Below are 27,567 nucleotides of genomic sequence, written 5' to 3'. Positions count from 1 at the left end.
CTACACTAAGTTTGTTTCACACTCATCAACTAGAAACATAAATAGAAGAAATGCTATCACAAAAAAGTATTTAGCAATATTCTTGATTACAGGCATATGATTGATAGTTTTGGTTGGATATTTGATAGGTTTGAATTCACAACGGGTGATGTGTTCTTTCCTGTCGGATAGCCTAGTCTTCTTTGGACATCCATAATGGTAATTTGGACATTGGTATCTAATTGTACTAAGAATAGTTTCTAGCGTTTCATTTTTAATTGGAGTTCGGCTCTCGTGACACTCAAGGCAACGATTTGTTTCATGCGATTGACAATTTCCACATATATTATGTCCTGATTCACATATGTAAATAGGAGGTTTATATAATACTTTGCATTTGCAGCAAGTCAAAAATTTATAGATAATTCTTAGTACATCTGGGTCTTGATGTGGCATTTCAACCTGAGTTTCACCTGCAACAAAATAAAAAATAAATATAAGTAGAATGTATATTTTGTAATTGGATAAATTCCATGTTACTTTTAGTTTTAATTTAGGACTAATTTGCATTAATTGACATTAAAATAGTGTAATATAATTTCACCTAAGATTTATAATGATAAATCAATATTAATTACAATTCACATTTTGTATTGTGAAAATTATCTTTTTACTCGTTCAAATAATTCAATAGATTTTAGGCTTTATGTTAGCCTAAACTACAATTTTAGGTTAACGTTTATATTTTAGAACTTAATACTCTAGGGCTTAAGTTATTTAAAAGGTAAGCTTTAAACGATAGATTTTTTTACACATACACATACAATCGCTTGTAAGTAAATATCCGAATAGACATTCATAACAAAAAATCTTCAATTCAAGTTTCTAACTTGAAAAAAACATAAATATTCTGAAATTTATAGAGCAACCGGAGTTAAAATTATTCTAATCTCTCCCAAATGTCTGGGATTAGAGGTTGTATGAGCAGATTATAACGTAGCCAGCGAAAATAGGTATATGATTTCTACTTGTGTAATGGATCTCTTTTGTATCTTCTTTTTCATGTTTGAGATGCGTTAACAGTCTTTTGTTTCATATTCGTTATTGATAACTTCATTTTTTCCATGTTGAAACTATTTCATCATGTTACGTTGTTTGTTCACTGATTGCTAAACAATGATAATGCTAACCGGAATGTATTCTTTCATTTACTGAATTGAGGACACCTGAGAGACGGAAATATTGTAGTACTCAAGAAACGGCCGCGAGTCCTAAAATAGTGTTAAGTAAAGAACCAGTTTTTAATTTTCCGAGCAGTCCAGTGATAAAATCATTTTCGGAAGATTCTCCTTCCATTTTAAACTTAGACGAGAACTTAGTTAAGAATAAAAATAGGGACGTAAAATGGCTTCGAACGTGACGTTTTACGCGGATATAAATAAATTGCCGAAGTTCGATTTAAAGAACGATGGAGATATTGTTTCTTTCTTTGACGAATTTGACGATGCGTGTCAGATGGCAGGTATCGCCGAAAACAAGAGGAAAGAATTGATCCCGGAGTAGGGAGACAGTGGATTAAGCTGTTTCTGAAACGAAAGAACGTATCAGAAATCCAGTATAAAGATTTAAAAGCAGAAATTGTGGAAGAGTTTACGAAGTCGAACGTAACTCTCGATATTGAGGAAAGAATAAGAGAGCGATTACAACAGGAGGATGAGGCAGTCATAAATTATGTGTATGACATGCTTGTCCTGTGTGAAAGATTGGACACGAATATGTCAGACAAGAAAAAGATCGGGATAATTGTAAGTGGGTTACTTCCGTACTACATGGAAAAAGTAGGGACGGTGGCCTACTCGAGTTTGGACAAATTTGTAGACGATCTACAAAAAATTGAGAAAAATAAGTGCAAAATTGCAAAGCGTGTTAAACGCGAAACAGGCAAAATAACGATCAAAGATTTGGTTAAAAAGATTCGTGAACAATTCGAGGGCGAGGAGAGTGAGTCCGTGTTAGATCAAGTGTTAGTACGAAAAAGTAAAGAGGAACATAAAGTTAAACAGGAACCGCATCGTTTGACACAAACTGCGGAGTTGGAAAAGAAAATTGATAAACTACACATTGCGTTGTCAGCAAGAACCCAGGAGGATGAAAAACGGGAAAGTCAAAGTAGTAAACAGTTGAAAAATCAAATTTTTAAGAATAGGCAGTGCAGAGGAAATAATAGGGCCAATTATCATGGAAATAATAATAGATATTGGACAAATAATAATAATACAAGAGGTCAGAATAATTTTAGAAATAATAGAGGAAATAATAGATTTCAGAATAGACGTGGAAATTGAGGCGGATACTGGCGCGGTAACCGTGGTCGTAATCAACAAGGAAACCGGCAAAGAAGTGGTCATTGTCAGAATTCTTGTTGTCATCAAAATCAGTATTCAAATCAAAATTCGCAGAGGTTCGTGCAAGTTGTACCTGCACAGGTTAACGGTACAACGTATTACCAACCAGTAGGGACAAATAATTTAAACTAAATAGATCTGTAAATGAGCGAGGCACATTTACAGGTAGCAAAAATGTTAGGACACGTGATGTAATAGCCTCAGTGATATTAGAGAACAATATGGTATATTTACCATTGGAAGTTGAAAACAAACAACTAAAAACATTACTTGATAGTGGATCGCAGATTTCCATTATCAATGAGAAATTAGTTCCTCCAAATGCACGTATTATACCGAAACAGACGAAAATAAGGAGTATAACTCAGAACATACTTGTGATCAATAAATTGGCAATAGTAAAATTTAAAATTTCTAATCAGACGTTATATCAGGAATTTAGAGTAATAAAAGATTTTCCTTATCAGATGTTGATAGGGAATGATTTCTTAAAAACGCAAAATGGTCAGATAGATTATGGGAACGGTAAAATTTTAGTACAAAGGTTCGGAAGACCGACAAGGAGATGTGAAAATGATCAGGAACCAATATCAGTTTCTGACAATATTGCTATGAGTGTTAAATCCAGTTTAAAACCAAAGTGGGTTTTAGGTCATAAAGTCAGACAGTTACCAATGACTAGAACGACTGTAGAAGTCAATCTAGTAAATTCTTGGGCTAGTAATGAATATCTTTTAGAACATGATAGGCAATTAGAAAAGCAATATAATGTGTTTATACCGAGAGCTATCTTATCGAAAGACAATCAAAAGTTAGAGATTATAAATCCCTCAAATAAAACGATCATGTTGACTAGAAATTTGAAAATTGGCGATGCGGAAGAATGTGTAAGTGAGAAGGAGTTAAGACAGGAAGGTCTAACGGAACACGAGATAGAGGAAGTTTTAGAAGCACGTAGAAGTTATAATAAGGCGAGATTAAAATTCGGTGACAAAACAGAACCCGAAATTAAGAAGAAATTAGAAAAACTTTGTTTTGATTATGCGGACATGTTCGCATGGAAAGAAAACGATCTAGGTAGAGTTAAAGGTGTTGAGCACAAAATAGAATTAGAGACCGAAGTTCCTTTTAGGAGACAAAAATATCCAATACCGATTTCACTGAAAGAAAAAGTCAAGGAGCAAATAAACATCTTGCTGGAACAAAACATCATTGAGGAAAGTAACAGTTCTTATAATTCCCCGATGCTGTTTGTTAAAAAGCCCTCTGGAGCGATAAGAGCCGTACTCGACTGTCGCCACCTTAACCGCCATGTTAGGTTCCATTCCGTGGCGTTACCGCCCATACATCAAATCTTAACATGTATGGGAGGTCATAAATTCTTCAGTTTTCTGGATATTAAAAGTGCTTATCACACTGTGTCTATTTCGAAGGATTCTAGAAAATACACGGCGTTCAACATTCCTGGCGTCGGTGCTGATCAATTTTGCAAACTCCCAATGGGGTACATCCAATCACCAGCTGTATACACTAAGATCATGGCTATGACTTTGGCTAACGTTAATCCGGAAGCGGTGTCATATTACATGGATGATGTGTTTGTTTACGTATATAAACAAGAGAAAATGGTATCAGTTTTGCATTCTATCTTTCAAAGACTGCGGAAATATGGTTTGAAATTATCCGTCGAAAAATGCCACTTCATGGAAGAAAAGTTTTAGCGCTAGGTCACATAGTGAGTGAGGCCGGATACGAGATTAGTCCAAAAGTAATCCAAGCCATAAAAGCATGTAAACCACCGGAATCCGCAAAAGAACTTAAATCGTTCCTAGGTATAACGAATTACGTACGGAAATTCTGCAAAGATTTTGCAGAAATCTCAGCAATTTTTCAACCATTGTTAAGAAAAAATCATAAGTTCGTCTGGACTGAAGAACACCAGAAAGGCTTTGAGAGATTAAAAAATGCATTGTTGAATGCACTGTTGCTAGCTCCGTTCCGTGAAAATTTGGACACAAGAGTATATACTGATGCTTCGACTTAATCCATAGGAGCAGTTCTAATGCAAAAACAAGCAAACGAGGTATGGACTCCAATCGCATACACAGTAGGGAAATACGACCTCAGGAGGCTAAAAGACACATAGTGGAATTGGAAATTCTAGCAGTTCTAGTGCGTTTAAAGCATTTAATTATTATCTGTACAATAAAGAGTTTGAACTGTTTACGGATTGTCGATGTATAAAGTACTTGCAAACAACACCGAAATTGGCAACGAAATTATTAAGATATAGTTTGGAAATGGCGCAATATCAATATACACCTGTTCATTGTCCGGGTGAGAAGAACCCAAGTGATGTGCTTTCTAGGAATACGGATATCCAACCAACGGCAGAGGATATAGATTTAGACGCATTGCCGGTTAATATCGAAGATTTGGAAGTAAACATTACTTTTGATGATTATGTAGATGTAGCCGAACTTCAAAGAAAAGATTCTTTTTTGGACCCATCATGAAGGCGATCGAACATCCGGAAGTAGCTGATGATAAGGCTGAGAGGCAGGCACGTTGGTATGTTGTGAAAGACGGAAAACTTTTTAGGACACAAAGGATGGCAAGTGGAAAGAAGTTTCTCTTGTGCGTTCCTTTTGCGTTAAGGGATCAAGTTTTCAAAAACTTGCACTGCTCAATTTACGGTGGAGATCATTACTCCTACACCAAATGTTACAATCGGGCACTTAAGTCAATCTATTTCCCTAACATGAAAAAGTTTTTTCAGGAGGTCAGCCAATGTGTAAGCTGCCAGATTCAAAAACGTAAGGCAGGCAGAACACCATTACACCCGCTGACGTACCGAAGTTATATGCCATTCCAGCATGTAACAATCGACGAGATCGGGCCATTTAAACATTCGAAGAACCATCGAAACAAATATGTAATTGTGTTTGTGGACAATGCAATAAGGTATATAATTGCGAAGGCAGTTCCAGCAATAACATCTGCGAACATAGCGGAGATGATTTTCGAAGAACTAATCACTAAACATGGGATTTCCGAGGTGTTAGCGATGTATAGGCATAGCACCCACCGAAGCAAAGTGATGGAGAAACTGGCAGAACGTTTTGGAATGACATTAAACTTCGCCAATACTGATGCACATTATAATATAGGAACATCGGAACGCGCAATAGGACCCATACAACAGGTGATGAAACACTACATAGACCGAGAATTTACGAATTGGGATGAAATTCTACCTTGTATAGTATTCACCATGAATACTCAAGTACATGTTGGAACAAAACATTCGCCATATTATTTACTGACAGGACATGAACCCAGAACGTTTCTAGAACAAAATCTGGACATTCCCTGTGAGTATGTGGAGAATGATGAGCGAATCAAGGCCGTCAAAGAAGCAAGGAAGGTGGCATATCAAAATTTACAAGAGCGTTTTAGGTCACAGAAGAAGCAGATTGAGAAGAAATTTTCTCAACCCAACTTCGACATCGGTCAAAACGTGTGGATAAGAGAGATGCCAAGAGCAGGTATTCCCGCATGTTTTGGTGGAAGATTCAATACTCGTGGTATTATATTGGAAAAGATGAATAATAATTCTTATAAAGTAAAGTACGAGACGAAAAAAGGTCAAGAACAAGTGGATACGATTGACATTCGTCGTTTGAAACCGTTTGTCGGACCAAATGATGGAGAGTTCGATAAACAAGAGAAAGAGTCGGATTCAGACAGTGATGGCTAAGAAAAAAACGCGTGAAAATAAACCGTAAGGTTTATTGGCTTAAATACCACAACAGTTAAAGATTGTTGCGACGAAAGCAAAAATAGATTGAATAAAATTTATAAATTTAATTTTTACGAGGGGTCTGTAAGAAAATATGTTTGACAGTGGACGGCGAGTTGGACGCCGTTTATCATAAAAAGTCCGAATCCGAAGCCGAAGGAAAGGTCGATTTCCATCTGAAAACCCTGAACTGGTAAACATGTTTTGTTTATAGAATTTAGAGTTATTAGGAATATGGAGATTTTTTAATTAGAGAGATTTCATAATTCTGTTTGTATATTAAATTATCCAAGGTACGCATATAACATAAATAAAGTAAATGAAAACATGATAAAATAAATAAATAAATAAACATGGGTATTACCTAAATAAAAGATTTAAAATTTATTAAAATAAAATAAATTCAATAAGTAATTTTAAGTTTTAATTATTTACAGTCAACACCATGTTGAAGATTATAATTCTGGAATTGCTAATGATGAGCATGTGCATAGCAGATAAACAAACGTTACCGGAGATTGGGTTAGCTTTAATGCAGAACGCATATGCCGTGCATGCAACAAACATGGTGTATACAACTGTAAAGTTACACTTAAATTTTCAAGAATCTGTGCCAGTACATGATAAATGTACTGATGCATATGACATTCTTAATGAATATGCAATTAAAGAAAAAGAATTTAGACGAAATATTGTGAATTTGTTACCACGTCATTTCGTTTATGAAAATTGCAAGATTAGCTGTAGTAATAATCATAGGAATAAAAGGTTTATATTTTCATGGTTATTGGGATTATCTTCTATTGGTCTATCGACGTATAATTTAGTACATAATCAGCAATTGTCTCATTCAATTGATAAATTAACTAAACACAAGAACTTGCTAACTAATGAAATTAAAAGTTTAAAGGTATCATTTAATAATGAAATTTCTTTAGTCCATGGAATTGTAGTTAAAGTGCATCACGTGTTACAAGGATTTAAAAGTAAAATTCAAGAACTATATTGTTATTTACACCAATCTTAACGCAAGATACTTGCGAATTTGTTCGCGCATCTTGTGCAAGAAAGGGTAGATAAAATAATAAACAGTACACTAAATAATCAATTAACTTATTACATATTATCTAATGCAGGTGTAAAAAATTAATAAACCTTCATGATGTTTTGAAAAATACTATTTATAGGTCAGACATTGGAATGTTTTACCAAATGTCTAACGTATATTTAGTAAAATATCATTATGAGGAAAATAACGTAGATATAATATTAAAAACTCCAGTCATATATGACAGTAGTATCTCAATCATGTATGATGTAATATCTATGGGCTATTTAATAAATAATACTAGAATATTTTACGATTTACCGGAAGCAGTATACTTGGCGGAAGGTAAATATCATGCGTTAGATAAAGCTAAATGTGAGTTTAAAAGTTTTTTGTACTTTTGTGAGAGTATAACAATGGATAACGGGGCGAAATGTTTAAATAATATCGTTTTAAATAATTCTTTGGAAGGATGCCAGCAAAATTCTGAGAAATTTTTGGGGAATGTAATATTCAGATATACACACGCAGGAGTTATGTACTCTTCTGTTGAACAGAAGGCGTATATGACGAAAGTGGATGTACATCAAGAGGTTACTTCCACAAAATTGGATCAAACTAAAACTAAATCATGTTTCATAAATTATGATAAATTTGACAATATAACAATAGGAGAACTGGTAATTCCAACTAAACAAATAGTGCAAGTTCAGAATAAACATATTAAATTAATTGGTAACTGGACAGAGAGACAAGTTAATTTTTCTTTACATACACAAGACTTGAATGGATTAAAGGAAAAGCTATTGAAATTAAAAGTCGATACATCAATCCCTGAGTTACATTTAAGAACAGGTTATATTATGTACGTAATACTTGGGATTATCATAGCGTTAATATCAACAACTTCATTGCTATTAATATTGTATTGTAGGCTTTATAAATCAATTCGGCAATATAAAATTCAAAATCTATAATAATAATAATAATAATAATAATAATAATAATAATAATAATAATAAATAACTATTAATGAGGTAAAGCGTATCACGTAAATCCATGTTGTATGTGCCTTGGGTTGAAAAAAATTTTACATTTTGTGATATGGAGAAGAATACTATTTTTGAAAAAAAAAGGATTTCAATGTCGAAATGAAAACCTGAAAAGAATTACTTTATTAGTAAATTAAACAATTGGTAAACGTGTAGAAATACTTACCAAGCAAATGTGGAAGACACGAGTCGATAAGCCTAGATAATAGATTCCTAGACAAACTAGGATCAGACTATCCATGGTGATACGAATAAGGTATTTGAACGAAAATGTTACGCGCAAATAGTACGACAAAACTCGGTATTTTGGTAATGTAAGAAAAACAGTAACAATAAGCATAGTAATAAGATATCATAGACAAAAAATAGATAAGATCATGCAAATAGATAATGTCTAAGCTCAATAACATCCTAACATCAGGGAGATCAATAGCTGAAAGCTATGTAAACATCGTAAATTAGTAATAAATGTCTATTAATAGAAGCTAGATAAATAGATAAATAGAGAATATTATAGATACTAGTAACGTAAAACTAGAAAAGTAAGTTTACTATTGAAGTATATAAGTCGTAGAAAGTATGCGAGAAGTTTTTAAGAGAAATAAACATCGAGAAGAAAAGAGTAAAAATAATAGATAAAATAATAGATAATAGATGTAAAATAGTCAAAAGAGAAGACAGTCGTAATGCATCATGTCTAAAATTGTCGTAAGTGGTATGTAAACAAAGTATTTTGAACTAAATTTATTTTCTAAATTCAAGTTTTTTTAAAAGAAAAAAGAAAGAGTGAAAATAATTAATACGTAATAATCTATATAATAATCAATTGGCATATCGATAATTATTATAATAAGTGAAGTACGTATTTCATTAGTTATTTAAATGTACATGTGTGGAGAAAATCAACAGGTTACGATAAACCATCTTCGCTGTTCTACTCGCGAGAGTGGATGTGTTTCGAACGCCTCTCGTCTCTGTAAACGAGAGCACTCCGTATCTAAGGGGCGGAGTCAGTCAGCCAATATGGCTGCTCCTTAGCAACAAGCCACGCCTACACATGAGTAGTACCACTATTTTACGAGAATTGTGATGCAATACGAATGAATTCAGAATAAATAACGCTTTGTGATGTTAGAGAAAGGTGGAATACACATTAATAAAGTTATAAGTACTTAAATATAGCGGTAAAAGCAGTCATAAAGTATATTTAAACATGTAAATATGCGTGAAAATGTAGAATTGTTACGACTTTCAAAAAAATGATAAAACGACCAAATGAGAATTAAAATGTAACAAGAGTAAAAATTTAGTTCTCGAATGGGTTACATAAGTCTAAGAACACTATTCATTGTTAAAAATATGCATCTTTTGTGCATTTTAAAGGGAACAATGTAGATATATAGGACATTAACAGTAGGCCTATGGTAATATAACGTAAGATGTTACGAAAAGGAACCATAGACATAGATATAGTAATATAAGAGCGTAAAATAGACAAGCTGAATCTCACTATTAGTCATTTATATTTGCAGGAGCTATGGAAAAGAAGACTACGATATTTATTATAGCATTAACGAGTTTAGCATTATTTGTATTAGGGATTTTGATAGTTATATTATATTTAGTGTGTAAATTACGAAAATTAAATGAGCAGAGAGAACAGATAGGTAAAGTTGAAAACAAGAACACAATATACGAAGATGCCACAAACAAAACACTACGCTAGTACGTCTATATATTCACTTGTTTACAAAAATAACACTAAAAAACACAAAAATAGCACTGAGAATAAGTCGGATCAGTTTCGTGAACAGATGAAATCGCCACGAAATAACTCAAGCATAAAAGATACACAAATAGCACTAGGCAACACCAAAATGTAATGCACACGAAAACACGGATTTGCCGATTGCCGAGACCGTAAAAACGGACGAACATTTTTCTACGAACTTAAAAAGTGAAAAAGTGTACTTCTGTCCTTGTGAGGTAATAGTTTTGTGAATATTTCCAAAATTTTCAACGAAAATTTTACAGACACTATTTTCACGGCTAAGTTCAATTAGTGAAGCGACGCTGCTAAGGATGTTACGTGGATAAGTTTCAATGTCACGATCACGAAACTGCTGAATAAACAATTTATGGCATGGTTTCTATACAGTTCCTAACTATATGAACGAAAATGGTGACAGTAGTGAAGTGATTTTATATTTTTTCAAATTTTTAATCATGCATTAAAATGAAACAACGAAAATGGACGTTGTTACCAAATGTACATGTGCATTATTAGGAAGTAAATAGTGTTTAATAAAGTAAATATCTGTTGAAATAAATCAGTGTTGAAGACACTGACATTCTTGATAGAAGTGCTGTAGTAAGAAACATTGTGTTGAACTTTGATACGGAATGAAGTGGAAAAATACAAGAACGAGAGATAAAAAGTATATGTATGCGTGTTTGAAAGAGCACGGGTAACATGTAGTTACATGTAAAAAATAATAGATGGCAGAAGCCGACACTTGCACAGAGACTCGTATCAAGATTTTTTTAAAGATGAAATAAAGAGAAATTGATGTAAATAAATTATATATTACAGAATTTGTATTTATAATAAATGGTTGTAGGAATATATTGATAAATTGATATACGTATATATACAGGTGATGGAAGAATATGTTCAATTATTTTACTGTTTGAATTTTTATAAGTCTTGTCAATTTCTATCTAGAAATTTAAACGTGAACGTAGTTCCCTCGTTTTGAAGGGGGGCATGTAGAGGTATATGATTTTGGTTATGTTATTTTGGGTGACGGAAAATCACATTTATTTAAAGTTAAATTAAAAGACTGAATTATAGCAATAATGAAATATTGTCATGTTGTATAAACACGTGCGTTTGTTGAAACAAGCGCACAATGGGAGAAACATAGAGAGGAAACACATTTTCATATTTCTTCCTCGCTGGCAGCAACACACTCGCATTACTAGGTGAAATTCAGATGGTGCGAGGGTGTTTCCTCTCGATGTTTCTCTCATTGTGCGCTTGTTTCAATGGAGGCACAACCAACCCCGTTTTCTGTGTCAAATTTTGCAGATGCCCCCATTGGAGACATTCACCATACGCCACTGGTGTCGCTACTATTTTTATTGCATTTTACACATAGAATTTGGTAATATATTTTTTTGTTTGAAGGCTCTACGTGGAGTATTAGCTGCGGTATTGGCCTGGTACGTTCTCATTGAATCACCCGGTATATACATAGATAAAAAAATGTCTTTAAAAGTTAACAAATAATAAAATCTTAATATTAATGTTTATATAACAACACAATCATCAATAGTTGGTACGATTCCCACCATAACGCCAAAATAACAGTAGTGTAAAAAAGAAATTATGAGAAGCCATGTTTTAGGATTAGAGTTTGGTCAATAGACTACTACTTCAGTAATAAAAGGGTTAATAATAAATGCTTTTCAGTATTTACCTTCTGACTCTTGGTCCTCTGGTTCTCGCTCTTCTACATGGAGTGATAAAACCAATTCCGTTGGCTCGTTAACTCCATAAACCATCAAATGATTTCTGCCTTCAAAGATCTTTTGACGTGAGCTGTGCAGAGTGTCTAAGGCCCCACAGAACTTAAGTTCCGTATTACTACATCGGAAGGAAATACACTGCTGGACTATATTTATATTTGGTTGAGTGAATATCTTCTGACACACAAATATTCTTGTGTTTATTCCAGTTTTGATTTCTCTACAAAGGAGGTCACCACAATCAGATATTCTCAAGATGCACAGAGAAGAATATGTATCCGAATCATCAGACTTCCAATTCCACTGAATGCGATTATTTTCTGGTTTCTCAATACAAACTACAGAAGAGCAATGTTGTGACTGAAAGTGGTCCAAAATGTCATTTTTATTAATTATTGTTGTACAATCTTCAATTGGGCACTTTCTTATGAATGCAACATCAGTTATGTTTTCTAGTGTTAAATTTCTTGCAGGTGTTATCACAGATCTACAATTTCCACAATATCCATACATTTCTTTACATGTAGCGCAGATATCATGACCATTTCTACAAATGTAAATTTGTGAGTTATAAAATATATCGCAACAAGGACAATACAGAAACTCCCATATATCCTCCATTAAGGTATTCTCTCCGTTCTTCTGTATTCTAAAATATAAAGAAGAAACATTATAATAAACCTGGACTTGAATAACTGCTCTTTTGTTGTTACTAAAAGCACATCATAAAATAATTTTAAGATATCAAGTCAAGCACATTTGTTTATCAAATGTAATCAGATGATAAATTACTTTAAATAAATATAGTATGAGATATTCCATATAGCCACTATTTCATACTTCATCATATTTCATTATATTTAGCATCTCTCCAATAACTTCTAAATGCAATATTATGCTGCTACTCAAAATTCTCGGGTCGATGGAAAACATCCGAATGACAAAACGGAAGAAAAATAAAACAAGAAACAAGGTACGATGTTGAACACAACTAATAAACTAATTCTACAGTCTAAGGAACCCGGAGGCTCAATGCCTCCTTCACAAAACCTCTGCATTGACTTCTATCCTTAGCCAACTGGATTTAGTTTTTACTTTGTATTCCTATTCCTGCAAGATCCATCTTAATGTTGTCCTCCCATCTGCGCCTAGGTCTTCCTAATTGTCATTTTTCGTTTAGATTTCCAGTTAAAACTTTGAAAGCGTTCCTACTTTCTTTCATTCTTGCTACATAATCTGCCCATCTGAGCCACCTAGGCTTGATGACCCTAACAATGTATGGTAAATAGTATAAATTATGCAATTCCTCGTTATGAAGTTTCTGCCATTCCTTATTCCCATACCTTCAGTCTGTTTTTTTTCCCTCAGAGTAAGCGACCATGCTTCACAACCATACAACACAACAAACATGGTAATAGTTTTATATATTTTGAACTTGAAATTCCTGGACAGAATTTGCGATAACATCTTAACAGGTTGACTGCCAAGGTGATTTGAGGGTACTGATCCCAGGGGACCATAAATTTCTTCTTACCTTTGGCTCCATTATGGATAGTCATGTCATAATTTTTGTCGCGATATTTTGCTTCTTTAGAAAATGTACCAATAGGAGCATCACATGTCATGCTCATGGTCTCACAGTAATTTGTGACAATGAGCATCATATATGATGCTAAAGAACCTGAATAGGTTAGTAATTTGTGATATCAAGCATGAACATCATATATGGTGCTCATGGAAACACAGAGAAATAAGGTGAGCACCGCATATGATGCTCATGGCAGTCTGATACCACATGAAACATGCTGATTGAGTTCTATACCAACGATTTTAATGTTGAAAGATACTATTACATGTGTTATGAACTATATAATCTACAAGATAAAAAGCTGGAACAAAACTAGATGTTGCAGAATATTCTAAACCTTAAACTGTACCAAAAACACTGAATAAATGTTAAATGCCTGTGTGTGCATCCAACCAACTATGATCTTCCACTCACACTTCTTCTTCTTCTTTTTTTATCAGTGTTGCCAGTCTTCGAATGCTAAACTAGTTACAACTAAAAGAAATTCCTAACATACTCCCCCCTCTTGATTGAACACAATCAACAATTAAGGAATATAGCACAATAAATTCATACAATATTAACAAAAGGGAACCAATTTGGTTATTGAACGTTTGTAAGTCCCAGATTTTGTTCTGACTTTCACTACTCTTACAAGTTCGTCTTGCCCCTTGTACACCTCGTCGACCACTCCTAACTGCCAGGATAAAGGGGGAAGATTGTCTTCTTTCACTAACACTATAGTATTCGGCTTCAAGTTTTCTGATATCCTTTTCCATTTGGTGCGTTGTTGCAGTCCATGGAGATAGTCTGTAGGCCAACGTTTCCATATGTATTGTTGCATCTGTTGGATACGTTGCCACTTAGAGAGATAAGTTTCCTTAATATCGGTTATATCAGGTTCAGGCAAACTCATTAAAGGTGAACCAATAAGAAAATGGCCAGGACTGAGATAGCTAGGGTCTGTAGGATCACTCGACAAAATGGTGATAGGTCGCGAGTTGAGACATGCTTCTATCTGGGTCAATAAGGTACTTAATTCCTCATATGTGAGTGCAGTATTTCCAATTACTCGCCTTAGATGATATTTCATTGATTTGACGGCACTTTCCCAGAGACCACCAAAATGTGGAGATCTCGGAGGAATGAAATGCCATGTGATGGCTTCTGAGGCAGCAAATTCACTAATAGAATCCTGAAACGCTTCTGAAGTGAATAGCTTGTATAATGAATTCAACTCGTGATTTGCCCTGACAAAATTGGATCCATTATCACTGAAAATATGGGAACACCTTCCTCTTCGAGATATAAATCTTCTAAGTGCTGCTATGAATGCTGATGCGGTTAGATCAGTTACTAATTCCAAGTGAATAGCTTTAACTGCTAAGCAAATAAATATGGCTATGTATGCCTTGCATCTGATACGACTTCTAGGAGCATTCTTCAAGATCACAGGACCAGCATAATCAACTCCGGTGTTACAAAATGGACGTGAAGGAGTCACTCTAGGTGGTGGAAGCTGACCCATCAATTGTTCTGATGTTACAGCCTTCAGTTTGAAACACGGCAAACATCTGTGTAGCACTGCTTTGATAACTTGTCTAGCACGTGGAATCCAATATTCTTCTCGAAGAGATGCTAAGAGTAATTGTGGTCCAGCATGCAATAAACGCAAATGTTCTGCTGTAATGATAAGTCTAGTTAAATGATGGTTAGGAATGAGGATCAATTGGTGTTTATTGCTATAGGATAAATCAGAATGTTCAAGTCTTCCTCCTACTCGCAAAAGCCCTTGATTATCAATGAATGGATGTAAATCTCTCAATGAACTGTTTTTGGATACGGAACCTCCTGATGACATATCTTGAATTTCTTCACTGTAATAAGTACGTTGAACAATACGAACACACGTTTGTAAGGCTGTCTTTAGCTCATCAGCTGATAATACATGATTCCTTCTTGTAGATTTATGTGTCACATTGTAAATGAATCTTTGACAATACGCAACAACTCTAAGCAGCTTCCCTAAGGTGGAAAACCTTTCCATAAAGTTTGTTGTATGATTAGTATTCACCAATACAGTCTTGGACGTTATCCGCTCCTCTGGAATCTCTATTTCCATCGACGAATTTTCCTTAGGCCACGACACTGGATCCTTTAACCATTCAGGTCCATGCCACCATAATTTGGAATGCTGTAAAAATGTAGAGCTTAATCCTCTGCTGATGAGATCTGCAGGATTTTGTTGTGACGAAACATGCTTCCAAACACTGATGTTGGTAATTTCTTGAATTTGCGAAACTCTATTTGCTACAAATTGCTTCCAACGATTTGCTGGTGATGCAATCCAAGCTAACACAATTTTAGAATCGGTCCATAAATGAATTTCATCGATTTTCATATCAAGAATAGGGATGGTTTTGTTAACAAGTTTCGCTAAGAGTACTGCACTACATAACTCTAATCGTGGAAGTGTTACTCTTCTGGTTGGAGCAACCTTTGATTTTGAGCACAATAAACAAACATTTATATCACCTGTCTTGTTTTCTGATCTGACATAGATACAAGCTCCGTATGCTTTTTCGCTAGCATCACAAAATCCATGAATTTGAATGTTTGTAACTTGGCTCTGGACTAAGATAAACCTATCAATTTGTATCCTTGTGATGATGGGTATCTCTGCGAATAAATGATTCCAACGTTCCAATAGTCTTTCAGGCAAATCATCATCCCAGTGTACATTGCATAACCATAATTCCTGCAAAAACATTTTGAAAGAAATTACAATTGGACTAATCAGTCCCAAGGGATCGAAAATTGACGCAATGATGCTTGTGACTTCACGCTTTGTAATCCTTTCATTTTTTGATAATGATGTATTTGTTGGTGCCTTACTACAAATCAACAACTTGTCTGATGACGGATGCCATTCTAAACCCAATGTCTTGATCCCACCATTCCGATTGAATTGAAATGGAGTTTCCGTCTCTCTCAATTCTGGTGAGACAGCTTCTAACAATTTAGGATGATTTGAAGTCCATTTTCGAAGAACAAATCCTGCGCTCTTCAACAAATTGATTAACTCTGATTGTAACACAAGCGCACTTTCGACATCATGACTTCCAGACGCCAAATCATCAATATAGAAATCACGTTGGATTACCTTAGATGTAACTGGATAGCGCTCTGCCTCTTCTTCTGCCAATAGTTGTAAGCATCCTGTTGCTAAATATGGTGCAGGCCTTGTCCCGAAAGCTACAGTTACTAATTCATAAGTTTTAATTGGTTCCTTGATTGATTTCCTCCATATTATTCTTTGAAAGCATGTATCGTCAGGGTGCAATCTTATCTGACGGTACATTTTCTCAATATCTGCACTAAATACAATTTGATGCGTTCTAAAACGCAATACAATAGAGCACATATCTTGTTGGATATTAGGCCCAGTCAACAGAATATCGTTCAGAGATAAACCGTTTGATGTTTTTGCAGAAGCATCAAACACAATCCTTGTTTTGGTTGTACTACTAGTTGGCTTGAAAACTGGATGATGTGGTAGATAGCACAAATGTTTGTCTTCCTTTGATGTATTAACTTCTTTCATGTGACCCAATGTAAGATATTCATCCAAAATTTTACAATAATCTGCATGTAGGGTTTGATTCCTCTGCAACCTACTTTCCAATTGATTGAATCTTCTTAAGGCTTCTTCATATGAGTCTCCCAAATCTTCATGATTCTTCTTAAACGGTAAACGAACTACAAATCTGCCTGTACTATCTCTTCGAGTATTTTCATGGAAGTGTGTGATTCATTCTTGTTCTTCTTTACTCATTGTTACAGCGTCTACTTCTTCCAACTCCCAGAATTTACGTAACTGTTGCTCCAACCCATCAACAGTGTGAGCAAAACATGCTGTAGTAGGTATTTGGAGATGCTGACTAACAAGTGACTTCGATGATGATGGTGGAATCCTTCCGGCAAGAATCCATCCTAACTTAGTATTTTGTAATATTGGGAAATCACTTTCACGTGTCCTTTGGCCTGGCAATAAAAGTTCAAAGAATATTTCTGCCCCAAGTAGCATATCAATTTTGTCTGGCTGGAAGAATAGAGGATCTGCTAGTTGAATATCCTTAGGTAAATTCCAACTATCATAATTGATTAACTCTGCCGGAATGTTACCTGTAATGCGAGGCAAAACTAAAAAATTCATGGTTCTTGAAAAATCTGATACTCTTGACGTTAACTGAATATTTACACAATACTTTGTTTCAGAGGACACATCGTTTATACCTTGTATAGGAACGCGATGCTTATCCTTAGTTAATCTCAATTTCTGTACTAAGGCTTCTGTGACAAAGTTCGATTGCGAACATTTGTCCAAAAGAACACGACACTGATATGTTACCCCACTACTATCCTTCACATGCACAATTGCTGTTGATAGAATAACCTGAGGAATGTGTTTAATTTTCAAACTACAATAAGAACCTTGTGATGTTTCTTGCGTACCATTGATTGATCCTGATTGAGCTGAGGGATTCTTATTACTTACCAAGTCCTTAATCATAGAATGTTCATCGTCTGATTCGAAGTGTAGTAGAGTATTATGTTTCTTACCACATTTTTTACAAGACCCTGCCTTACAATCCTTAACAAAATGATTACCATGCAAACAATTTATACATAATCTTTGTTTACGAACAAATTCTTGCTTTTCCTTATTACTAGCATGCAAAAAAGACGAACATTGAAATAAAGTATGATTTTGTTTACAAAACATGCATAATTCCTTTGCTGTTACTACATATGTATTACTATTCTGAAAAGACCTTTTGGACCTGCCTCGTATATCAAGAGTTTTCGCGTCTCTTGTATGATCATCACTATGAGTTGTCTTGATGCTCTCAAGTGCTTGACACTTATGTTCCAAAAACGAAAATAATTCTGATAATGGGGGAAAACAAACATTTTCATTTTTTAATTCCCATTCCTTTCGCGTATTGGTGTCTAACTTTGACAAGAAATGATGTGATAGTATCACTTCATCTAGAGGAGTTTCTAAGTTCATAGCCTTAAGCGCATTCAAATTTCTATTGGCCGTATTAATAAATTCTCGTAAGTTCTTTGCACTTTCTTTATTAACTGATTCGATGTTCATCAGGCCCTGTATGTATGTAGCTGCTATCAGTCTTTTATTCTCATAACGTTCAACAATTAAATTAAAGGCTACCTCATAATTATTTTCTGTCACTGGTAACGACTCAATTAACTTATACGCTTCTCCCTTCAAGGCTGACCTAAAATAATGAAATTTTTGTATAGCTGGCAACCCGTTATTATTGTGGACCACGACCTTGAAATTGTCGATGAAAGGGAGCCAATTCTGATAGCTACCATCAAATGATGGCAATGATAATTTGGGGAGTCTAACTTCACTGACAACACTAGCATTAGTCTCTTTACCGTTTGCGTGCTTTTGTTCATTATACGTGCTAATTAAAGCTTGTATTTGAGAATACACACTATAATACATAGTTTCAAACTTGGCTCGATATGATTCATGTTCTTCCGATTCATCTTCTAGTTCGATCTGACACTGAACATTTTCAAACTTGTCCCACACTTGTTCTAAATGTTTTAAACGAACATGCAGTTCTTGAATATTTTGTGCTGTATCAAATTCCTGCACAAATTTTTGCATCCGGGTGAGTTGTCCTTTATAGCTTGCTCTTTGTTTTAGCAATTTACTATTCTCTTTGTCATCCATTTTAAGGTACTTGCCAAAAAAAGTGCTTATGATATAATACGTATACAACAAAATTACAGCTAATCGAACAACTGTTGCACTCAATTACAAAACCAAAGTTCGTTGTTAACTTCGCATAACTACAACCACTCACTTTCGTTGCTAACTTGCGTAAGCTACAATCACTCCCTACCTATAAGCATTTGAGTCACTACTCCTGGCAACCCTTACTTCTGGATGAATTAACTTTTATTGTTGCTAACTTCTGTCAAGTCACTCACCACACCAATCCACAAACAAATTTACATTGTTTCATTCTTCCAAACAAAGCACGTAGATCACGTTCGTGAAAAGCACAGTTATTAATTAATTGCACTCACTACTGGATATTATTTCACTTGTAACTATCATCTGCAAAACATCCAGGCAACGGAGGACCATAAAATGCTACCACATGAAACATGCTGATTGAGTTCTATACCAACGATTTTAATGTTGAAAGATACTATTACATGTGTTATGAACTATATAATCCACAAGATAAAAAGCTGGAACAAAACTAGATGTTGCAGAATATTCTAAACCTTAAACTGTACCAAAAACACTGAATAAATGTTAAATGCCTGTGTGTGCATCCAACCAACTATGATCTTCCACTCACACTTCTTCTTCTTCTTCTTTTTTATCAGTGTTGCCAGTCTTCGAATGCTAAACTAGTTACAACTAAAAGAAATTCCTAACACAGTCAACCTGTTAATATTGTCGCGAAGAAACATTTAATATATCCATCATGTTAAGAAAAGTTCACTAGAAAATTTGAAAAAATATATTAAGAAACATGAATTACATTTAGAAGTAATGAATATAAGGGAAAGGAGCAGTGGAAAGCTAAATGATTAACTAGAATGTTCTACACACATAATAAGAAGTAATAGTGTGTCGTATTCACCACATGAAGGAGTTTGATTTGTATGCATTGATATGTTCTCAAGTACTGTTGAAACCAGTTGTGGTAGTGGATTTCTACCACATTCGATTTGGGTGAAGACGGAATATATTTATTTATTTATTTATTTATAATAGGTTTCAGATACAGCACTAGGCCATTTTACACTGAAATATTTTAAAAATTCGTAACATAACAATAGAATAACAATTTGAATTCAAGATGGTACAGTACTATGGCAACATTACAAAGGTAGATTATTTATAGATGATCTGAAAGTATGCTCATTTGAAAAAAAAAACTACAGTTTCTGGCAACTGATTATACGTGCTAACAGTTCGGTTTAGAAGGGACCTTTGAACAATATTAACTCTCGCAGCTCGAGTGTAAAAGAGATCACTAGACCGTGTTGTTCTAGCGGATACGCGAAAATTGATCTGACTTAATTAATGTATTTCAGAAAACAGATTCTTGTTATCAATTACCGTTTCTGCTCTATAATGATCAATATAAAAGCTGAATGTGTTTGATGATATGTGCTACTTCAGGATTGAACATTCCCTCTATCGATTGAAACCGATTCCTAACTTCTACATCCAGATCATAATTGATGGTTATGCGTCAAGTAGTTCATGAGATTTTTGTCTCATGGACAGTGTACACCAGAGATGGGCATATTTGCTAACATTCACTCACTCTCACCCTCAATCAATTCCCTCACACTCACCCTCAGCCAACCTCACCCTCAATCGACCCCTAACCCTCACTATCAGCCACTCTCACCCTCAGCTAACCCCTTAACCCTCACCCTCAATGGACTCCCTCACCTTCAATGGACTCACTCACATTCACCCTCAGACACCCTTACCCTCAGTCGACTCCCTCATCCTCAACCACCCTCGCCCTCAATCGACTCCCTCACATTCACCCTCAGACACTCTCACCCTCAGTCGACTCCCTCACCCTCAATATCAGAAACCGTCACTCTCAGTCGACTACCTCACCCTCAAACTCAGACACCGTCACCCTCAGTCGAATCCCTCACCCTTAATCGACTCACTCGTACTCACCCTCAGACACCCTCACCCCCATCTACTGAAATGAGGGTGAGGGCGGCTCTTTTGAGAAAAATTAGTGAGGGTGCCCATCTCTGGTATAAACATACAAAGGAGTTTCTAGTATGTGAAATTTTAAGAAAATATTTGTTAACGATTTACTGAAATCCAAAACGTTAGTTTCAGTAGATTCTGAGATAAGAATAGCGAGACTAAAGAAGCGAAAAAGAGAAAAAAATGTTTCGAGGACACTCAAATCGAAGAAATATTAAAGAGGAAAAGTGGAAGAAGAGTACAAAAAGTCTAGATAGAGGTGTTATTTCCACCATATTTTAATGATAACAAAAGGAAAGTTCAAAGATGAGACAAGCGTACCGACCAATAAATATACACACATATTATTCAGGTGAAAAAAAATAACTAATCGTAAATGTAAACACTTAGGCGTTATTATTGAGAAGCATCATTATAGACTAAAAAAAAAAAAAAGAAAAATGAATTTCTGTTCATGAGAAAAGTTGATGCTGTACGAGTGTCATGCCACTTATTGAGGAGAAACTGATGTTAAAATATACCATAATGAGATCTTCATTACGACATTAGCAAGGTTACAGTACATAGTAAGGTTAACGACAGATATACTAAAATTATGATTGACTTGTAAATTTTTATTCGCGTTCATCTAAATTTAAGAAATATATCATTTTCAATCACAAATGATAAAAATCTACGTCAACTTAAATGCTTAGTGTGTTTAAATGTTCATTCTGAAGAGTTCAGCCCTCTACTACACTTATTTTCAATAACGAGCTTGTATCGAGGTCCATCTGACTAGCTTGACAAGTTTTTGGACATACTATATTATGGCATAAATCTTGAAATCCTCTTCTGCTATATGATACGCCTTTTGGTGAAAGTGATATAAAATTCTGGCTGGAGTTAAGTGCTAACTATTTTGCAAAGTGTATTTCAAGTGGTTTAGCCTTTTACCCATGATTAAGAGACATAGCGTTGTTTATTTATATTGTGAAAAACATTATAAAATTTGTTTCCTTTAATTCTCCCGTTAGAAGCGAAACTTTATAAAACACTGCGACCCGTGCACACAAATTTGATACCTGGTTAAAATATCTGCAGCATGATTCCAAAACTCCTCCACATGTGTACAGGGAACAGGATGGTCCATAACATAACAAGCATCGAATGAGTCTGCTTGCTCCACACAAAGAATTTGAACGAAAGGGATGAGACTGTGTTGGTCAGTCAGATGTTGAGGTGGTGCTGTTACTCAAAATAACACGACCCAGAAACAACATTTGGATGGCTTCACGCGGGAAATAATTATAAAGAAAGTGTAAGAAGTGTGCTGACTGTGGTTCAAAAGTTTTGTTTTATACAACATTATTTCAAGTGCATAGGGAACGTTCCAAACCACAGACAATGCTTTCAAGGAGATATACTGACCACGGTCACTACAGCAGCGTGTAGATTATGAAACAGGCAAGAAGGGACTGATGTCAAACAGCAGATGCAGTTGCAATTACATCTAGGAGGATAGCGATTCACCCAATCCCACGCTTCGCAGTTCTACGTTTATTGCATTGAGGGGTTTCTTTTCACGAAATGCATTGCGTTGTATTCTGTGGACACCCGGACATCGATGGCGCCGCTTGTGATGGTGCCAAGAATATCACGACTGGATCGACAAGTGGCTCGTGTTCTATTCTCCAATACCAGCAGATTCTCTCTTAGTTATTGTGGATGTACATTCTTCTGTCTTTAGATGACAACACACAATGAACTCAGAACATTGTCATAGAATATCATTTTGGTGGTCCACTGTTCTTGTGTGGGGAGGCATAATGTTCCATACGAACTTTGACCTCCACATTTTTGAACGGTGCATTCACTGATCAATACTGTTGCGACACAGTACCCCTCTCTACGTGCGTTCTTTCATAGGTGCAGTCGCCCCCAATTTCTTGTTTATGAGTGATAATGCGCTACTTCGTCGTACAGTGCAGGTGGCGGAGCCCTTGCAACTGAAAGATATTTGGTGAATGGGCGGACCTCTTTGTTCCCCGAGTTGAATACGCATGAAATGCTATTGGAAAGCGTCTTGCAGCACATCCAGATGAATGAAGGACCATCCAGCAGTTGTCAACAGCGTTTGTGGAGTACTTAAACTCTATACAAGAACTCATTACCAACAGTGTGAGCAGCATGATAGCACTTTTCATCGCATGCATCGCTTCATGTCTGTGGTGATTACACACCTTTTCCGGAAACATTCACTTGTTCTGTAATAACACGGAGAATAGCGAGTCGCATTGTTTTGAGTATAAGTATTACCTCTGTATAAAAGTACCATATTTGCTCTTGTATTTACTTGTTTCTTGTTGTTGTTGCCCGTATTATACTGTACAACATTTTCTAATGTGTGGATCAAGTTTCACCAATCACACTGTTCTGAAATGACACAGCATGCGGAACTTACATCATTCGTCCGTAAATTTTACAAACACACGGACGAGAGAGAGACAGAGAGAGAGAGACTTTGTATTAATCTTCTTGGATGTAGGAGAGAGTATACCAGGTATTTCTTACACATGCTTGTGAATTTGATGGTTCCGTAGCCTAGCATAACTTCAGTTTCAAGAGTGAGAATTTGGTTGAATGTAGCGCCTTAGCAAGCTTTTAATACTTATTTGAACGTTTCTCCTGATTGTTTTCCGTGAACACGTAAATCACTGTTACGAACGTAAGCGATTTTCCGCTAAATGCAGCTGTTTTACAATCACAAATTTGCAGAAAATCTGAAGGTTTCATAAATATTATCAGCCAGTTGGGAAAGCAAGTTATATATCAATGATGTGTGAAACTTTTCTATTAGAATTACAAGTAAGAGTGTATGAAACATGTTTACCAAAAGTAAATTTAAGGAGGAGCAAGAGTGCTATTAAAAAAAAGCTATCAGTATTAATGTCTTCCTATACTACGTATTAGTTGCTTAAGAAATTTCTGGTGTTTGGTATGTAAAGGAAGATTATTTCGTGCTTTTGTGTTCTCTAAATGCATGGAGGATTAAAATTAAAAAAAAAAAAGGTCAAGATGATTACCGAATTTTGGAAGAGATTTGTTAAATGACCTTTATTTGAAAGAGGGAATTGAAATGGCTGAAGTGATTATGATTTGCCCTTTTACGTAATAGCATATACAAGGACAATGACAAACAACTTGCTCAATTTTCCATATTATTGCATTAATAACTTTTAAAAATATTTATTGTTCGTTAACTAGCAGGGATTGTAGCATTATTTATAAGCAATTGTATTTTCTGGTCGTATCCGGATTGTTACGTTCACAAATTTGGTAATTTACATGACGTAGTTACCAACAGTTCACACCAAAATTTTGTTTTATAAATTTCAAACATGAAACCAAAAATGTTCTTTTTAAATATAAACAGTCCTGAGTCTCTTATGTTCGTATGTACGTAAGATTTTCCGGTGAAGTATAGTTTATGAATTTCAAGTAAAAAGTAGTATTAAATTTCGTAATTTTTTGTTAACTAAATTATATTTATGTTATAAATTCAACATTAATTTCTATTGTTGAAACATTACACAGCCATACAAGAAAATAAAAGTTTGGTGCACCGGAACCCAGATTATTGATTTGATATACTTTTTACACATAATCCAAATTTCAAAACCCAAAAAATATCGATCGAGTCAATTTTTTGTTATGGGCGAAAAACTTGAGCAATTTTGGATAGAGAGGATACACGTAACACAACTATACAAAAAAGTTATGTGCACCAGATCCCACGAAATAAATTCGATGTATTTTGTTACACAGAATCCAAATTTCGAAAAATAAAAACGATTGACTTTGCCATTTTTTTTTTGTTATGGGCGAAAAAAGCTTGAGCGAATTTAGACAGGAACAACACATGTAATACAGCAATACAAAAAACAAAAATTCTGTACAGCGTACTCCAGGTTATGAATTCGACGTACTTTATTACACAAAATCTAAATTTCCAAACCCTATCATGATTGACCATGTAAATGGTTCGTTATGGGCGAAAAAAAAGAGCTCGAGCGATTTTGGATAGGAACGATACACGTAAGAAAGCAACACAGAAACGTTCTGTATAGTGGACCACAGAGTATGGATTTGCTGTATTTTGTTACACAGAATCCAACTTTCGAAACCCCAGAACGATTTACCGTGTTAATTTATATGGGTGAAAAATTTGAGCGATTTTTGATAGGGACGACACACATTTTTCGCCCATAAAACCAATTTGACACGGTCAGTCGTCCTAGAGTTTTGAAATTTGAATCCTATGTACCAAAATACATCGAATTCATGCCCTGCAGTCAACTGCAAAGAACTTGGTTTCTTTTTTCTTTCTTTTCCTTTTCTTTCATTTTTGTATAACTGTGTTACGTGTATCGTTCCTATCCAAATTTGCTCAAGTTTTTCGCTAACAACAAAAAATTGACCCGATCGATCTTCCTAAAGTTTTGAAATTTGGATTCTGTATACCAAAATACATCGAATTCATGCCCTGCAGTCAACTGCAAAGAACTTGGTTTCTTTTTTCTTTCTTTTTCTTTTCTTTCATTTTTGTATAACTGTGTTACGTGTATCGTTCCTATCCAAATTTGCTCAAGTTTTTTGCTAACAACAAAAAATTGACCCGATCGATCTTCCTAAAGTTTTGAAATTTGGATTCTGTGTACCAAAATACATCGAATTCATACCTTGGTGCACAGCACTTTTATTTTTTGGCTGGATTGTTATTAATCAGGGCTTTATTATTTAAACAACCTACGTTGTAAGAAAATAAGGTCAATTTTTACGTATTTATAAAGCGTGTTATGTAATTGAGGATTTGATTTCATGTGGATGTCTGCAATATACGCATTTATTTATTTTATCAAGGACAAACGACCGGCTTCCACGAGAGCAAACAATTTACACACAAGCGCATCAGAAATACACAACGATACATATTTATGGATGCGTTACATGAAATAGCAATTAAGCTGGTTTATACCTTTTTTTTTTTTTTTTGGAAAGTACTGAATGTTACTGAAAGCATGTTTTCGTCCCGTTGAATCCGAAAATGTCATTAATTGTTACCTATCGAGCTTCAATTTAGAGAAAAATTCAAAATTTAATTTTCTCTTGTGTAAAATTTTCCTTAAAGAAAAGCTGCACTAATTTATTTGAATTTACTTGTGCTCTGTGGTGTATGTGATGTTTTCTCAGGCATGGCTGATTCTTCATTAACTACCATGAGAAAAAACAATATTTTTGGTGAAAATTGGAATTGATGTATGTATCACGAAGTTTACTTGTTTATACACTGTGCAACGAGCAAAACAAGTAGCTGTCGCTCCAAAACAAACAAACAAACAAACAAGAAAGGACTGATCCGTGTTTCTTTGCAAGCAAGTTTATATGTCAAAAAATCTAATAATGAATAAATCAGTGAGCGAGACAATAGATTTTATCTTATAGATCAGAAATTTGAATCAAGGAAATTCTTTCATGATTTAATGTCACTATTATTAGTTAGTAACATTGCTTCCATTATAAATAAAATGAAATTTAATCTTTTAGTTTAACGCCCCTGGATTATGTCCTTGAGGCTAAAGGCGAGAGATTATGAAGGCAAGCAAATGATTATGGAAGAATTGGTGGAATGGAAATATGGGAGGAAACGGGAGGATCCCGAGAAAACCCGCGGACACCATGTTGTCCAACACAAACTTACGTGGCCGGGGATCGAACCAGAGACCCCATATCGAAAGTTACAGTGAACCCAAGCTTTCATCACAATGCAATGATCGAATTTGAAGCAGGGAGTGTTAAATTTTAATTTCATTCGTTTGTAAAGTATACAAATGAAACTTTGTTTTTTCGGAGTTGCTGATGTTTTTGAATAAAACACAGACAAAACAAAGGTTTTTCCTTTAAGTTCAACATTTTAGAAAATTTTTCATTATTTGTTCTAATCAACAACACCAGTTGTCTAGTTTCGAAATTCAAGTCAAAAGTTTGATTTCAGCTCCACACTGAGCAAACCAATGTTTATTGTAAAAATTGTAATAGTTTTGCCATGAAGCCAAAGTGATAGTTGACGAAACTATTACACGTTATTAATTTTTTATAATAAAGATATTAGTTTGCTCAGTGAGTAGTTTAAATCAAATTTAAGTCTATAAAAAGCAAAGGTAGTGTATGGAGAAGCATTCAAGTCAAGACTCTATTACACTTCTACTTACCTTATTTAATCCAGAATTTCACTATTCATGCCATGAATATGCTAGTACTCCACGAAAGAGCAGAGGAAAAATAACTTCCATGCCAAAATCGATCCACTTCATCTGTCTCGTACTGTCACTGCAAC

General features: G+C 34.9%; 3 protein-coding genes across 3 annotated transcripts; all 3 read right to left on the bottom strand.

Moving 5' to 3' along the window:
• Positions 1–27,567, bottom strand: LOC145682235 (uncharacterized). The gene is made up of 3 exons (XM_081753818.1): positions 27,443–27,567; positions 11,769–12,466; positions 1–452 (listed from the first exon to the last, which is right to left on the bottom strand). Exons 2-3 carry the CDS (start codon positions 12,436–12,438, stop codon positions 1–3), a joined length of 1,122 nt encoding a protein of 373 aa, XP_081609944.1. The 5' UTR covers positions 12,439–12,466; positions 27,443–27,567.
• Positions 13,965–16,988, bottom strand: LOC145682234 (uncharacterized). Its single transcript, XM_081753817.1, has one exon. The coding sequence runs from the start codon at positions 16,986–16,988 to the stop codon at positions 13,965–13,967; it is 3,024 nt and encodes a 1,007-aa protein (XP_081609943.1).
• Positions 17,196–19,157, bottom strand: LOC145682233 (uncharacterized). The gene has a single exon (XM_081753816.1). It carries the CDS (start codon positions 19,155–19,157, stop codon positions 17,196–17,198), a length of 1,962 nt encoding a protein of 653 aa, XP_081609942.1.

The sequence above is a fragment of the Thermobia domestica genome, chromosome 3, assembly GCF_964235325.1.
Source record: "Thermobia domestica chromosome 3, izTheDome1.hap1.1, whole genome shotgun sequence".
In the NCBI taxonomy this organism is placed as follows: domain Eukaryota; kingdom Metazoa; phylum Arthropoda; class Insecta; order Zygentoma; family Lepismatidae; genus Thermobia; species Thermobia domestica.
The sequence above is the reverse complement of the archived record's forward strand: the minus strand, read 5'-3'. Positions and strand labels throughout refer to the sequence as shown.

Bases quoted from the DNA above. Each gene is read 5' to 3' on its own strand.
- LOC145682235 (XM_081753818.1), bottom strand. From the start codon at position 12,438: ATGGAGGATATATGGGAGTTTCTGTATTGTCCTTGTTGCGATATATTT. The intron at 453-11,768 runs GTAAATACTGAA...ATTTTGTTGCAG, and splicing joins AGAGGACCAAGAGTCAGAAG to GTGAAACTCAGGTTGAAATG.
- LOC145682234 (XM_081753817.1), bottom strand. From the start codon at position 16,988: ATGAAAGAAGTTAATACATCAAAGGAAGACAAACATTTGTGCTATCTA.
- LOC145682233 (XM_081753816.1), bottom strand. From the start codon at position 19,157: ATGGATGACAAAGAGAATAGTAAATTGCTAAAACAAAGAGCAAGCTAT.